The following is a 17,028-nucleotide window of genomic DNA, read 5'->3' on the forward strand; positions in this document are numbered from 1 at the left end:
CCGAGGCTGAGGGCCGGGGCGCTGCGGCCAGGTAAGGGGCTGCCGCAAACCCACCCCACACCCCCCATTCCTCCCGCCCCGTTTTATCACTGTTTGGGGGTGCGGTTGTCCCAAGTGCGAAAGTTGCTGCGGCTGCACCTCAGGTAACTGGGAGCAGCTCAGAGTTGTCCTGTTGCAACCCAGGAAGCCTCTGTTGGTGCTGTTCCAAACCACTGGGGTTTGCGAGTTAATAACCCGTTAAAGTGAACGAGGCAGTGGTTGTTTTTCCAGCAATTGTTTTCCAGTGCTCATTTCAGGATATCTGTCTACGCACATGGGCTTTAGTTAAGATGCCTGTGAAAAAGCACAGGCGCTCTGGTGGCTGGTGGAGCAAGGGCCGCTCTTTAATCCAAGCCCTGAAGAAGTGTGTATTCACCTCAGAGGTTCGTTGGGCTTCAGGTCACAGCTGCCCAGAAAGATCCTATGTACCACCTGCCTGAGGGTCATTGCCCCAAGTCATGTTCCCTGCCATTTTTATCTGGTCTGTTATCTTGGGGAGGGAGGGGTGTTTCCTTTTGTTATTTGCAGAAGGAATTAGATGTTGAATACTCATGTTTCTGGTTGCTCAAATACCATGTGTATTTCGCTATTATTGCCATCCTCCTGGATAAATTTCATTAACATCTCACTTGTAGACAGTATTTCCACACACAACATCAGTCCTTAGCACTCGCTAATGCACATGAATACAACTTTTTGTATGCTTTCTCCTCTAATTGCCTCTTCATGGTCTTTCAGGATTGAAAAAGTGCTATATGTATAAAAGCATGTTCACTTTTCTACTACAGTAAGTTAATATCCCTGTGAAGTTCCCTTCCTGCATCTCCTTTAGGTCATGCAGATTGCGGAGAACATTTCATGCCAGCACTGAAAATGTGGAACGCTACCTTATTTAAATCCTACACTTCTGTTGTTCCTGTATCCATCTTAATTTACAATATCAATTTTAATATATTTTGCTGGGGTTATTTCTGCTTGTGTTTCTTCCATTATATTGCTAGTGTAAGAAGCCCACTGGCAAAGGCAATTTTCTGTTTCACTCTCCAATGTTTTTCATCAGGTGGTCAACTTTTTGATTCAAAAAACCCCAGGATTATTTGGGGAGATTTTCATTAAATTTTCCAGGTGTTATATATATACTTTTATATATATATATGGCCACACTTTTTGGTAATTTGGATAGTCATGTTCACAAGTTAGAGTTAATATAGGATTTGTGTAAGATGATTTTCTTGAGACTTCCAGATGTTATGGCCAGTAATTGACACATATATGAATATATTTTAATATTTTTAACAGATACAATATTTGTTTACCTCTCATTTTCTGAAAAGTTTCCTAGATTTTATGATTTTTGAAAGGAATTCTCTTATCGTCCTGAGATTCATACAGTCTACTGGCTCAACAAGCATTCTTAGGTTTTTTTGTGTAGTTCTTTCTTTGCTTTTTGTTGATAGGCGTTTGAATTTCTAGTTTCCACTAGAAATTTTAGGATAAAACCATGTTAGAAGTCAGTATGTTAACATCACTGTTAGATGTCCTGTTTTGTGTTAGTGCGTCTTATTGTCTGTTTCTAAAAAACATTCTGCCTGTCATTTTGGTTGGAATCACTCTAGTTCTTGACCCCTGCATTACTTCTTTGCAAAGCCAGTCAACCGAAGGCAGCTGTGAATCCCAAAGTAGGATTATGACCTCATTCTGTTTATGACCTCATTTTGATATTTTTCCTTCTCCGTGGGTTCTTGTTTGCCTCTGACCTTTCTTCAGCACAGATTTGTTTTCCCCTGCTAATCTTTTAGAAGTCTCTTAAGATTTGTATCGGTTTCTTCTGTTCCTTTTTTCTCAGAGTAAGCGTAGCCTGTGAGCTTCAATTATGGGAGATTTTAAGATTCTCTGCCAGTGAATCTTTCACACAGTTCTGACAGAGAATGACACAGGTGCGGCTCAGGAAGCTCTAAATGGGCTAAAAGAAGAATTTTTTAATTAGAATAAATTATGCAAGTGCAAAACAATGCTACAAGGGCAAACGATTTCCTGCTGCAGTTATTGTCGGTACAGGATATGTGCTGTGCATGATGCAGGGATACAGAAGAATGTTTACGTGGTTTCAGTACTGATGTTTGTATAAAGTTTCATAGTATTAGTAACACAGATTGTTAAACTGGAGGGTTGACTAGAGAGTTGGGAAGGTGTTAAACTTGGAGGAAAGGGATCCAGAGTAGAGTAGAATAGGCTTTTACAGCTCTACTCGGTAATCCAACCGTTCACTTGGGCTCCAAGCTGACAGGCTGGCATTAACATTTTCAAAAGGTTGCATTAAATATTTTTTTCTCAAAGCTGCAGGGATCATACATAATTTTCAGTGATAAGTGAGCTACAAATCTGTGTTTCACAGCTGCATACAAAAGGGTTTATTTTTGTGTTAGAACTTTTCTGTTCCAGTGTCATCTATACTGTTGTTTCCACTGGCTGATCTGTAAATAATTCCGATTCCTTCCTCTGAAATAATGTTATTGTATCAAGTGTTTTGTATACACAGTGTTTCTATAAACATTTTCATACCTGCAGCTGTGCTTGAACACCTGTTCTCTCTTTTTTCATATTTCTTCTTGACACTTGGAACATATTTACAACAACCATTTCAGTTACTATCCTTTTTGTGTTCAAATGATTCAGAAATAAATTATGTCTGCTTCAAATCTTCCTAGATTGGAGGGATAAAAGACTAGATTTTGTGGTTTGTGAAAACTTAGTTAAAAAATGCTTTATTGAGTAGCTAAGTGATTTAGTTGTTATTACTCCTCTTCTTCTGCACTGATCTTTCTTCTTCCTTAAGAGCTGATATTCACGTGAAATCAACTTAAATACTTAATACTTAAATACTTAACAGGAACCGTGTCTGTACTTACTGGGGGGATTTTGCAAAAAATAAATTAGCAAATTATGTGTAGAGTCTGAGGCAGAAAATTCCAGAAGGTAGTGCAGCATTTAAGGTGTGGTTTGCTAGTTAAATACTTTTTGTACACTGAATGCGATTCAACACTAACATTATACTGCCTGTTATGGTCCAGTCTGTTTTACTGGCCTGTCATAAAGAGTTTGATCATTGACTTTAAGACACTTACAGGCCATTCTCATTACAAGTGAAAAAAAATGTTTAATTCCGGGATCTGGGATCTCCCATCATATGTTTGTGAAGTAGTTATTGACCCCTAACAGAGGTCTGAGGCCGTGCTACTCTGCTCAGAACAATCGAGATAGTAATTTCTTCTAGAAGAACCTGCAATTTGAAAGGTATCGGGAAAACTGGGCCATATTCTGCATAGACAGTAGCTGGATAAAGTTTGATTATGTAAAATAAGCGTTACTTAAGATGCTGTATTGCTAAACTACTGAAGAATATGTGGTTTTCAGTGTCCTCTATGCCTTTGGGGTATCGTCAGATCAAAAATTTAAACTTTTTTTGCCTGGAGAGGAGAAAAAATCTTTCAAATTCCAAGGCACTCTTGTAGTTACTTGTCTCCACGAGCAGTAATTTATTTCTCTTCAGAGCAGTGGGTTTTCACTGAGCAGTTGGCTCAGTGCCCTTCATTATACTGCAGAAGTTAGCCATTATAGTGAGGAAAACAGATTGGTAGGAAGGAGAGGCATAAAGGAATAAAAGAACCAGAGAAAAAGTTAATAGTATTATTATTATTTGCAACTTAATAATCGTACACATTTGCTAGGAATGGCTGAATGCAACACCTAATGACACTTTAGACCAGGTTCTCTAGGTTGTATGCTCAGCTGTATTATTGCAAAAAGATCCAAAATAAGAGCAGAGCAAGTAAAAAATATCTCTTCCGCTTGTAGTAAACTGAGGACACACTCTTTGTTGGGTAACTTTACCTAACTATATTCCAGTCCTCAAGTCTCCCCTGCCATGAGTACCTATAGCCAAACCTTTCCTTTCAACATACTCTAGCAGAGTTTTCATTACGTAGCCTGCAGCAACTAGTCACATGAAGCTTAGTCATCTGATTGCTTTCATTCCACATCCTGTATAGAGTCTAAAATTTGTACACATACCCATTTTCTTCTTCAAAATAGGCTAGTGGAGCATTTCTTTAAAGACTCATCCAGGCCGATGTGTTCAGTCAGTTAGTTTCCCATCCCTTTTTTCATCCTGTCTGGAGCGCTATGTTTAAAAGGTACTTTGCGCTTCGCAGCCTTGTTGTCTGTGCTGCTGCTGATAGCCATGCTATCAGGGGCTGCTCCACGTGTACTGGGTCTGTCAGAAGGGACTAAGCAAGAGCAAAGCAGAGCTGAGAACAGAATGAGGAGAAATACAGTTTAGAAGGAGGATACGGAATAGCAAGGACAAATGTAAGGGTGAAAAATAAGAATGAAGTAGTGAAACAAGAGTTAGTTATCAGCAGTAAGAAGAGGAAAAGGAAGGAAAAGAAATTGAGGGCATAAGAAGAGCTGAATGAAAGACGAAAATTGATCCTGCCTGAAAAAGCATCACTGGTTTTTTTCCATCTTATGAACTCGAAGTTAAGCTTTAGAAACACTGAGACTGTTAAGAAGTGTTGGTTTATTTTGGCTGAATAAAAAAAAAAAGTAACGCGGAATGCAGGAGACCACGAGAGAGTTTAAATGAAGGGGGCTTAGAAGGAGGAGCCTGCTGCATGCTGTCTCACGGGCTGAGCTTCTAAACTTCCTATGATTTCTGTTCAAGTTTCTTCTCCTTCCCCCTCCTCGCAGTTAGCTGTAGACACTTTCATAGAGCATAACCACCGTCTTCAGGTGCAAGAATATATACATAACATATTTTGCTCTTATTTATTCTTTGTACGTTATCCTGACTATAAATTTTTTCCCAATATTTTTTCAGTTGCTAAAATGTTCAGAGGGATGGCAAAAGCAATTTCATTGACGTAATCTAGAATTTCACCGTGAGAAAACGAATCATTGATTCTCATTCTTTTCCAGACTTTTTGATGATAATGGGCCTGGAACAAGATCTCTGTGCCTGGTTGTGTTCATTCTTTAGGAACAAGGAAAAGGGTGGGGGTTGCGTAAATCTTGCAAATGATTATTTTTCCTCTTGGTTAATCCAGTTTCCAGTCCAATAATCTACTTCTGTGGAACAACAATGCAACTGAAATCCTTTCCTATTTTAGGCTGTTCTGTTTTTAAAGTTAGTTTCTGGAACAGTAGAAGTATGAGAAAATACTTTTGAAAACTGTGTCCTCATCTGGGCACTCTTGAAAACAGAAAATTTTAATTATGATCTTTGTTTGCATTGCATCAGTCTTGCACAATCCTTTCAAATTTGCAAGTCTGGTTTATTGCTTTCTCTAACCAGTAAGAATGAATGTCTGCAACAGAAAAAAAAAAAGAATGAGAGAGAAGTTCCCTTGAAAAGCTCGTTCTTTGGATTCTCATAGACAATTTCTGTGGGTGAGTTGAGCTTTTTGGGTGAAACCCAACATGAAGTAAAACAAAGACAAAAGAACAGTATTCAGTGAATATTAAACTAGGAGTAATACAGTGGCTAACATTATGTAATATATACTGTCTCATTAAAAGTTGAAAATACATTAAATATCTCAGAGAACAGAATGCAAAAATGTTAGCAGCTATTAAAAAAACTGATTTTGAGAAACTGAACATTATTTCATTTATATGAGCTGAATCTACACCTCAGTCTATACCTAAGCAAAATTTAAGAGAATGTGTTATAGAATAGGCTGATTGGAAAAAAAAAATTAAAAACACAGTTAAGTGTTCTCAGTGCTCATTGCATTTCAGAATTTATTTCATCTTTTTTTAATGCTTTCTGAAATTTTCAGAGTTCCCAGAATATGGTCTATAGTGTAATGTAAAGATGATTATCCCCACTTCTATGCACAGAAGAAACTGGTATAGATCCTGTTGCAAAAGTATGTCTCTACTATTTTTCTGAACAAGCAAAGGAGGAGTAGGAACCACTTGCTCCTGGAGTCAGGAGTGAAGATTTCTTGGTGAGGTGCAAAGCTGCAATGAACATCTTAACTGACTGGTTTTCTGTAAGATGAACAGGACATGGGCACTAAGGCAGATTGGCTTTTTGTAGAGGACAGGCACTTTTTAGCTTCTCGTGCAGATTTATTAAAAAAAAGGAATTCTGAAGGAAAAAAAGAAGATATGGAAATAAATATGATAAAACATCTGTTTTTCCATAGACAGATCATGCCAGACTGTGACTGCTTTCTCTCTGTGATCCAGTCAACTTCTTTTCTAGACAAACAAAACCATTGAACTGAAGAAGAGGGGAATTAGTAAATTGATTGTGGGAGAGACAAAGAAATTCCTCAGAGGAAAAGGTGGCAATACAGTATGCTGAATGGCAGGCGCAAGTTGTTAGAGCTCTGTTCAAAAAGTGATACTGAAACAGGAATTGTTTAATATTTTCATTGATGATCTTGGCTCAAAAACTAGGAACTTGCTAGTGAAATTTGTTGACATCACAAAGCTGGGAAACAAAGTTCAGTCTTTGAATATACTAGTTGAAGCAAATGTGACAGGAAAGGAACCTTGTTTTAAATAAAAAAAAGTTTTGTTAAGAAATTACTCTAAGCTGGGTATGAATAAATTTGGATTGGAAATCAGAGGAAGTTTTAAAACTCTCTAAGCCTCTAAACATTGCTGAGAGAAAATACAAAGTGCAAGGGACATATTATAGAATGGCATTTGTTTTGTCCTGTGTTTCATTAAGTGGTAGGTATAGCACACTCAGGTCTGAACTGTCACAACTATACTAGCTCCAAGCAACCGTGGGTTAAACCAGACCAGTGCAGGTGATAAAGAGAATTCTTAGATTTCTCCACTGTGACGGCAATGAGTGCTGTGCCAAACAGAGGGTGCTCTTAAGAGGTTTCTCTTGTCTCTTACACGAGAAACACTGTGGCCTTTGGGGCAAATGGCTCCTGTCTTCCTCTCATGAAACTACATGTAGAGTTACGGGTATGCTTTACCACTTCCCTCTCACTGCTGCTTCTGGTTTCCACATTTTCTGCTCTCTGTGTCTATTCTGTAAGCCATATCTGAATGAACGATAAAGTAGCGTCATTAAATATATGGAGGCTTTTTGGGTTCTATTTTGAACTGTGTAGAGTATCACTTTCTTTTCAGCAATGATGAAATGTATTTGTATCACTGCAAAACCCTGCTAGAAAATAAGCGCGTTCCGTTTTAGTTCAGTAATGCTGCAGTAACTGGTCAGCTTGCTCTTCTCCTTCCTCTTTGAACGGCATGTTCTTATTTTTTTCCTTGCCAGAAAATAGTCAAATAATTCTCATTAAGAACTTGAGGAATGACATGTTGCTAGAATTCAGCTGCCAGCATTAAGCCTTACTTGGCTTCTTGACGTACAGTAGGCCAGCCTAGGAAGAGCCTGTCATGCCTCAAATGTTTGTTTATAATCATTTGAGGTTATCTTGCATAGTCATCTTTCAGTAATCTTGAGTGCAATGACTGCAGCGACTACTGTTTAAACTTAATATTTTGCCTAGTTTGAGTAACTTGGCTCCACAGAGAAACTCTACAAAGTAAAAGGAAGCTGAGTGATACTTTCTAGGCGGCTGCATGGCTGCTGGCCTTCCCACTGCCGGGATCTGAGCCTGCTGCTCCACGTGCTACCCAAGATCTCCTCGTTCCCTGCGCTGTCCTTTTACATCCTTTTCCATTCTTTTTCTACTCCTACGTCAAGAGGATCTGGATGTATTTGTAGAGGTGCTGTCATGTTACAAGAAGATTTGAAGCTTTTTTTGGGGAGGGGGGGAGGGGGAAGATGACTGTCTAGATGTCCTTCAGAATTCCAAAGGAATCAGGTTCTAAGTTATACCTTCCACGCAAAGCAGCCTGAGGGCATTCTGCTGTTAATGAGTACAGCCAGCTCTGAACTGGCAAAGTTCAGGATGTTCTTTGTACAAACTCCGTCGAATACTTTAATCTCCATTTGCTTTTGAAAGAATAGTTGGCTCACAATATTGAGGCTTAGTTTTACTCTTAGAGTGATTTATAAATCCTCTGCCTCTTTCAAGTGTTATTTAACTTGGTCTCGCAAAGTCTCTGAGGTAGGGAGGTGTTGCAAATGCTGGGCCACGTGTTTTGGATGAATAGTTTGTTCACAGGAAATGCAATTTCCATCTGAAAAGAAAATATTTGTGAATTGATCTTGAATTTAGTTCATATTTTTGGCCAAAGAATAACTAAGAAGGAAGTTATTTGGATTTTTCAGAAACAAAAGTTACAGCTTTCTATTTAAAAATATCCAATACTGATTTGTTGAAGTTTTTCTCTGTTAAAGTTTGCCCACTGTAGAATTGAATTTGTTATTTCAAGTAAAATGAAACTAGAATATTATTCTACTAGTAACGGTTCCTGTATTCATTATGCATCATAGCCTGGGTTATTAAATATGTCCTCATCTAAATCTAATTTTTACTTTCTTTCTTGATTTTTGCCATGAAATTTCTTGTTTAAAATGAAAACAAACAAACAAAAGACAATTTATACGGCCTGCATTAGTATTTCTATTTTATTAATGGGAAAACTGAGGAAGAAATTTTATATGTTATGTCCAAATCGAGTCTGTTACAGCCCTGGGTACAGGGGCCATGGCTTGGATTTTTCAGGCTTTTTTTTCCCCAAGACTCTCCTTGTGTTCTAATCAGTAAAGTGAAACTTTCCTTTCTCTTTTATTCATTTTCCTTAAACTCTGTGTAATAACCATAACTTACCGAAAAATTCCTTTGATATTCTGGGAGCTGATTTGTGCTTACCATGTGGAACACGGTGAGTGTGGATGCACGAGGGTGAGGTCTCGCTGCATGGGATCAGGAGTCTTGCCAAAGGTGTAGCTGAGGTCAGGCTTTTGTGTGCCCTGCATCGCCCATGCTCTGTGTGGGAGGTTTTAAGTTAACCCTGGCTTGCTCTGGTTCTAACTTACGTTTTAAGTGCTCTCATTCACGTGTGGAAATTGGCTTTCCTCTAACTGCTCCCATAATGGATATTTTGATGTGAATTGATAAACATCTGTACTAACGGCGCTTGCTAGAATTGTCACGGTACTTTAACACATGATTTTTGGAAGACAGATGGGAAGTATTTCATAGGACTGCCAGATCCTTCCTTCTTCTATTGATCTTTCACAGTGCCCGGTAGAAGATATTTATAGAAATAAATCAGCTAAATGTGGGGTGATCTTCCTCACGCAACTTTCTATTTTCCGGTGATAAGCCGCAGATTCAGATCACGTAGTAGCCGTTGTCTGCAACAGGCATAGTTACCACTATGAATTTGTTTAATCCTGTTTTCAAGTTATAAATAGTCTTTGACCCACAACATCCTATATCACCAAGTTCCACAGCTAGACATTTCTTGAAAAAGAATTTATGCTGAAAATTTTAAAGTTGGCTCCTTATCATTTTATTAAAACTCGGTTTGTTCCTGTGTTATTGTCCCCTACCCATCTTCTCCATACCATTCATGAAGACCTGTGTCGTAACTTCCTTTGTGTTTAGATGGTCTAATTACTGTTTCCTTGCAGACAAGTTTTATTTGTCTTTTTATTCTCTGGGTCTTTTCAATGCTACTCTTAAAGCATGCCAACATTTTTGGAGGGAAGGGTTAGAGCTCTGTTGTAGTTTTGACTTACTCTTTACTTTTTTACTTACTCTGAACACTTAGTCTGCAGGCTTTTTAAAATAATATATTATTTCCCTGAAATTATTTTACCCTTTCAGTTGCCTTTTAATTTCCTTTTAATAAGAGTATTTTATATGCAATTTTTGTTTCTTACTACTATATCGGTATGCTGACCGCATTTTGTAACTATTTTTTATTGTCTATATTCTCTCACCCAGCTACATGGCTTTGCTCAGCTTTGTGGCAAACGTATTATTTAGAAATAATTTAGAGCACTTTATTTGTTTTTGAACAGTGTGTAGCCTCTGGGAATAATGAAGGAACCAGGACGGCATGACTTGTCAGCCCTCTGGGGATCTTCCGATAATGATGTCTAGACTGCTAATAATTTATGGGCCCCTCATTGAGAAACCCTGATTTAATGTACGTGGGATTTTGTGCTCCATGGTGTTTCAGGAAGTATATTTTATCCTGTTGTCTTAGGTGTAGCCCAGAATATTTTGTGCTGGTTAGTAAGGCCATCTAGGAACCAAATCAGATTGCAGGATATTCATGGCTGGTCTGAAAATAATTTTTAAAATATCTTTGTAGATACGTGCTCATTTTTTCCTGCTACAGTTCCATGCAGTTCCCCAGAGTATTTCTGAGGCGTTTTTAGGGTTGTTTGCACATCATCATATGTACCATGCAAAACCACCTACATATGTAGATAGGCACAGTTCTAGAATCTGAAACATCCTTGCTGATGCTGAGCACAAAGTAGCTTTGGTAGTGGCATAAATTTCAGTTACAAATACATGTTTGAGATGCAGTGAATGTCATGAATGGTGAAATTCTCTCCTCACAGAGGTCAGTGCTAAAAGCTGTGTTTGATTTCACTGGGATCAGAATTCCATCTCCAGTGTGCTTTTTCTGCTTCTGACTGAGACCGTGCATATTAAATTAATTAATACACAGAGATACTTTGAGACAATAGAATAATTTATTTCCATAACTGTTAGTGCATGGATTACGCAGGAGGGAGAGCAGCCAAGACATGCTGGCGTATTTAAGATGTCTAAGAGGGGAGCACGCAGTTAGGAAAAATATACATCCAAAGTATAAGATGAGGTATAAACAAAACATTTCTGGGCAGTAATAAAGTAACAACATGAATTGTCCATTTCCTGGTACTGACCCTTAATCTCTATTGCACAACAAGAAAACAAATCAACTGCAGGTTTTTAGTTGAAACTGGGAGAGAGACCATATGGGGTTTTTATTACCCTGTTCACGCAAACTCTCCTTGTACTGGACATAAGCAGACAGCACATCCTCAGAAATCAGCGTCAGAGAGACTGTGGCCTGCTGGGTTCAAGAATTAACTTCAGATCATCTGCTGTTTGTAGTACTTCTGAAATTATTGCAGTGCTGCCAGTGGAGGACTTTGCATATTAGGGTAATATAGGCTGTCAGCTTAGCTAAGTAAAGTGAAATATGAATATCTTTTATGAGTCCGACCAAAGTATGTGAAATAACAGTGTGGTGACACCAGTAAGCACAGTTTCAGGCCATAACTGTATAAGGTTAAAATATGAACTCCTCCTGATGACTGTTATTGCTGATATCAATTTATCCTCAACATTGCAGACAGGACAGGCCATGAACCCTGCCTTTTCATGTCAAAAGAAATTTAAGGTGCATATATTTAAAAAAGCCCATGCTATCCATGGAGGTACTCAGAAGTGTACATCTCATTTCTTTTTTACATACTGTAATCACAGAGTATTTTGCGTAGATTGGGAAACAGCAGATCTATTTCCTCAATTCATCACATTCCTAGTGAAAAAATTAATTTTTAAGTTCCCTTTGTACTGCTGCAAGGAGTACCTTAATGTAAATAAAAATGAGGCCAAGAAATTTTGGGAAACAAAGACTTTTAGACAAGTTAAACTATATATTTTCTCACACCGCATTTCTGACTTTGCATCATACTCTTCAGTCCCTTTCTCTCTTGGAAGCAAATATGAGTATCTTGTGATCTCATGTATGTGATGTTGCAAGCACATTTTCTGAAATATTTACATGCCTGTGATTATTTATATTTGTGTAAAGCTATTGCTGTTATTTAATATTTCATTTAACTTGTATTCTTTACAGCCAAAAGAAGCTTTTAGAAGTACTGGTGAAAATTTAAAAATATATTTTGTTGATCTTTCCAAACCTATAACTAAGGAAACCTTTTTCTCTCACTTCAGAGCCATCTTTTTCTGTACAAAAATTAACCCAAGTCTTGATCTCTGAAGTTCTTTGTGATTAGTTACCCCAAATTAATCTTTCCTCTAGCTGCACGATGTGTTTCAAGTGCCATGTGTCTCACAAAATAAATGCAGGTGCTAAAACCCATTGAAGTTAGAGAATCTCTGAATTCCCAGCCGTAAAAGATTTCTTCTGTGGCAAAGGAATTGGTTTTTGGCAGAGAGATTTGTTTATTGCAGTGAGACTTACACAATAAGGCTACATCTAGTCTGATGCAGCCAGAGAACATTCCTGGACACTGGCACTGGATCCATGGTGCTGCTGAATACTCAGCACATTGCGCAGTCCTAGCCCTGCCAGTTAACACTCTCCCAAACAGTTCCGAGCGTGGTCCAAGAGCTTAGTGTGGTCAAGGGCCTGTTCCCAACAGGCAGTTTGGCAAAAGCCCCCCCGGTATGGGAAGATTAAATAGTATGGCTGCAAACTGCAGTCTCTGACAGCCGGCCTCCGTTTTAGAAAGAGCGATCTGGGCTCATCTGATTTATCGGGTATAAATAGCTCTGTGGTGGTAGAGCTAGGAAAGCAGGAGCCAGGCTTCTTATTCTGCTGCTGCAGTTGGCAACTGTAGCCAAGTGTTGACTTAGAGCTATCAGTTTTGCTGTGACAAAGCTCATTTCAGAAGTCTCAGGCAGAATTTGAGGGCTTAAGGACTGTCGGTAATTTCCAGCCGTATGTTGTGCTGTTATCTGGCCCGTCAGCTGAACGTGTACATAGCAGGCTCAGTACTTCGCAAACATCTTAAGCCTCCTGAGCCCCTTGTGCGCCAGTAGATCTGTAGATGTGTGTGGAACTAAAGTTAGCAGTACGTGTATTGTGTAAGAAGCAAGGTGGCATGCTCTGCACGTGTAGGGTATTTTTACAGAGCACACGGCAACAACGATGTATCCCTTCTTCACAGTCCTGTGTACATGCTGTGCACTGATTTTCCCGTGTTTCTGGTCAGATAGATAGGCTAATGAATGCTTTTGCTGGCTTTTTTTTTTTTTTTTTTTACTTGCCTTGAGGATTGTCATTGTCTGTATAATTGTTGTACAATGTGCACAGTTAAGGTCCCCAAACTAACCGCTTGCTAGGAAAGTGTTCATAAATTTGTTCAGGACCTGTACATTTCTTTGTTCAGTTTGTGTGACAAAGTAAACTAAAGACAATAGATGACAGAATTTCCTTTGCCAACTATCCGCCTTGAAACCAGATTTGAAATTTTTGCAGACACAGATTTCAGCCACAAAAATATAGGCAAAACTTTTGTGGGTCATCCCACTTTAAATCTTGCTTTGCCATTCTTTTCTTCAGCTGTTGAGATTCTTCCTGGAATACTCACTTTTGTAGCTCACTGCCATCAAAACCATTAAGGAAAATATGTGGAAAAACATTATTTTACTGGCTTACCATCATCATAAATTTCTGTGGGTTTCATTTTGAGATAAAATTTTATTAACGTGTTACAATAGAGCTTGTAAAATTGTATGAATACTCTGATTTAAAGAAAAAATTAGTGTCTGAGACACCCAGAAACCTCTTGGATGTTGCACAAAGGCTTAGAGACCATAATGCCCTGGAGAAGCATATAGGATATATAAAAGGAGAGTGGTCTGCTGCTTGAAATGAAGTTTCCAGTTTCAAAACACAGACAAACTACATTTTTATTAGAATACCCAATCGGCAGGTGTTGGATACTTCTCAAACAAGCAATTATGACTGGTGCTTGCCTCTTGCTAGAATGTAGTTGTAACCTGGAAAATGATGCTGAAAAGCAGCACACGCTTACTGATGTTTGCCTGCCCTTGTGTAGCTACAGATACTTGCTAAGAGTCTGATGCATGTGTTTTTCAAGTGTCAGAGCTTGCCAGCATATCAAGAGCAAGAAAACTCACATTCTTTCAAGTCCCAGTGTGTATTATGGCTGTAGGGTAACAGGACTGTGAAGTTTTTTTCTAGTAGCAAAAGCAGTTGTGGTAGCGGCTCAGTGATACTACTTTGGTATGTTTGACATAACCAGGCATTGGTGAGTTTTTTAGTTGTGATTAGCCAGGAAATACGTCTGTACTTCTTCATACCACTAAATCATCTTTGTCATTGCCAAATTTAATGCATTTTCTGTAAGCAAGTCCAGGTGACGTGTGTATTGACCTCTATAATTAAAGCTGAATCAGAATCAGAAAGGAGGAGAACAAACTAAACTTGCTGTCACTAAAGTAATACTTAACTTTGGCTGAAGGCAGGGTTGGGGAGAAAGGTTGATTTGCCAGAGCATATCTTGAGCAGGCAGCATCAGAGTGCACCGAGTGCACCGCTGTGGTATTGCTTGGGTTTTTTCCATAATCAGTATATATATATATCTCTCAAGTTAAATCCCATGACAGTAGTGTCACTTTTTTTCCCTTAAACACTCTTAAATGACAAGCAAAAATTGTAGAAAGTAAAGGAAGAGCAATGTAAACATACATATAAAATATCTCAGCCACATTTGCCAAATTACTTTATTTATATTACGTTTACAGATGAAACGAGGTGCCAGAAAAGAGACACTGCATCAGACATTATTACTTATACTCCAGCTGCCAAGAAAGAATTTTGTCAGCAGCCTTTAGTACTATTTGGACCAAAAATACATGGATGTGCAGCTTTCAGCATTTCGTGCGATGCGGAGTGCAGCTTCTCTCACAGGTCCTCCGTTTCTGGAACAGTGTTGGAATCCGAAGGCTGTATGAACACTACAGGAATATTCTCGGATGTCCATCCTTTAGGAGTCCTATTGAAGGATCTTCGGGTAGCAAGAGGGTTTGCAAGGATCATGAATCTGGGATCATTTAGCATCAGTAGGTTATAATCTGGTACCTTGAATTTAACCAGTTTTGATGCTCTCTCAAAACCTCCAAAGGGAGTGGCAACTCTGTAGATATTAGAGAAATAAAAGTAAAATGTGATTTTAAAAATACCTGGTTTTCCCCCAGGAGCTGAAAAGAACAGAAGCCATTTTAATTCACAGATTTGATACAATTTCTTGTTTACATTTGCAAGCTTTTGGGAGAAGTATTCTGACTGATTGTTTTTCTAGCAAATTCCTTTAAGATCCAATTTATTTTCCCTTAGATAAAGCCTTCAGCCTTCTTCAAAATTTGAATGGACAGAAAAACTGAGGGAAAAAGATGTTGCAAGAAAACCTTGTCACTGGTGAGTCACAGTTACTAAACTTAATTTGTTGGTGATGAGTTGATAAGTCATAGTTCATCACATTCTCTCTAGCAGGTGATTAGTTTAGGAAGTTCTCACCCCATTTTCTCCTATCTCCAATTGCTTGTTCCACCCACTCGGCTATATTTGAGCACCATATTGTTGTACCAGTTAGAATGTACGTGGGTTGTGCGATAAACTTAGGTCACTTACGTGACCTGGATTAAACAAAGACCCTTCAAAACAACGGACCTTTTTAAAATCTCAGTTATTTCAGCAGTCTGGTTTACATAATTGTGCTCAAACAATTGTAGCAATGCAAATGAAGAGGCAGTAAAGTGTAATGTGAAGCAGAAAGGAACAGCCAAAGACAACAGGTTTTGGAAAGGAGGAGGGGAACGGGCGAGGACTTCTTACACCAGCTTTGTTTCTGAAGAAAATGTTTATGTAACTAAACCTGGAAACACTGGCTGATTTTGGCCCTTAGTCTTCGGCCAGTATTTTTCATGTTATTTAAATGTAAATGTTCCCTCAGGCGATAAGCCTGAGAAACTAAAAGATAAGAAATACTAAGCAGGAACTGATTGTTATATACATTTGCAAATATTTTAAAACAACAGTATTTCCAAACACCTCCCACGATTCTTCTATATTTGCGGGTTTCTAGGCTGGGGAAATAAACACCCAGAGTTTGTCTGTCACTTTTTCCAGACTCCTTTGTGTAAGCAAATGTGCCCAAACAGCCTATTATATGTGCTCTGCAGTTTGATCAGCTGCATAGCTTTACTGTCATATATTTTGGCCAGTTAAGAGTGTCAGAGTTTTAAGCTACACATGAGCATCTGATTTCTGCAAAGCTAGATGCATAGTGGCATGTGAAAATGACTTTTTGTTGAAGTGGAATTTCACCAGGTTTTGTGTGTTTGATACAACAGATTCACTGGTATGTACTTCCAGTGGATCCAGGTATTATCACAGAAGCCCAGATAAATTAGTAACAACAGAAACTAAAAGAGATAATCTGAAGATAGGACTAGGATTTTCAGTAAGATAACTATAGGTAAATGAAACCTAGGGAGAATTAAATACACACACACAAAAAAACCAAAAAACAAACCCAAACCCTAATTCAGAAAAATGGATATGTGACCTTAAAGAAATGGTACTGCCATGTCATTACACGGATAATTCACTGAATTTCAGTATGAGCAGCATTTGTTGAGGGAGATGGTGTGAACTCCAAAGGGTCAGTCCTGTAAGATTTAAAATTGTGAAAGTTCTGGGCATGCACACTTACAGACAGAGCAGCGCTGCTTTTGGATTAAGCTCTCAAACTGTTTCTCTGATGAAGGTAAGACAAGACTCTGCAGCAGCAGCCAGCCCAGGCATTAAACTCTCTTGTGGTCAAAGTGCCTGTGGTTATCAAGCTTTTCATGTGAAACTGTCTTCTAGGTCACAGTGTCAAAATGGATACGGTATGACAGTGATTAAAAATAATTGCTTGGTAATTGGCGCAGAGTAAATGTAGTGATCTACATCTTATGGGATAATAAAGATTGTTTTAATTGCTGCTCTAATTAAGATACAAATTCTCATGTATTTAATTCTTGTCAATATGTAAATTAAAGGGATAATCAATACAAACAGGTCAGTAATAGTTGTATAAAATGCAAAACAATTCTATAGTGTAAACCTTCTTCATAGTATTTTGGGGTTTTAAATACACTATGTTTCTGTAGGTGACAGAAACAGGAGGACGTTCTATGGAAATTCAAATATCTTTTGTGGGAAAAATCCCTGTGTAGTTCCTTTACAAAGTCTGGCCTCAGAGAATTATGC

General features: G+C 38.4%; 1 protein-coding gene across 1 annotated transcript in view; it reads right to left on the reverse strand.

Moving 5' to 3' along the window:
- Positions 1–14,480: 14,480 nt before the first annotated feature.
- Positions 14,481–17,028, reverse strand: part of MYOZ2 (myozenin 2) — a 16,569-nt gene continuing 14,021 nt past the window's right edge. The window contains exon 6 of the mRNA XM_010145252.1: positions 14,481–14,908. Coding sequence (XP_010143554.1) covers positions 14,677–14,908 — 232 coding nt within the window. The 3' untranslated portion in view covers positions 14,481–14,676. The remainder of the gene's footprint in view (positions 14,909–17,028) is intronic.

Source organism: Buceros rhinoceros, unplaced genomic scaffold (genome assembly GCF_000710305.1).
Source record: "Buceros rhinoceros silvestris isolate BGI_N320 unplaced genomic scaffold, ASM71030v1 scaffold1231, whole genome shotgun sequence".
NCBI lineage: Eukaryota > Metazoa > Chordata > Aves > Bucerotiformes > Bucerotidae > Buceros > Buceros rhinoceros.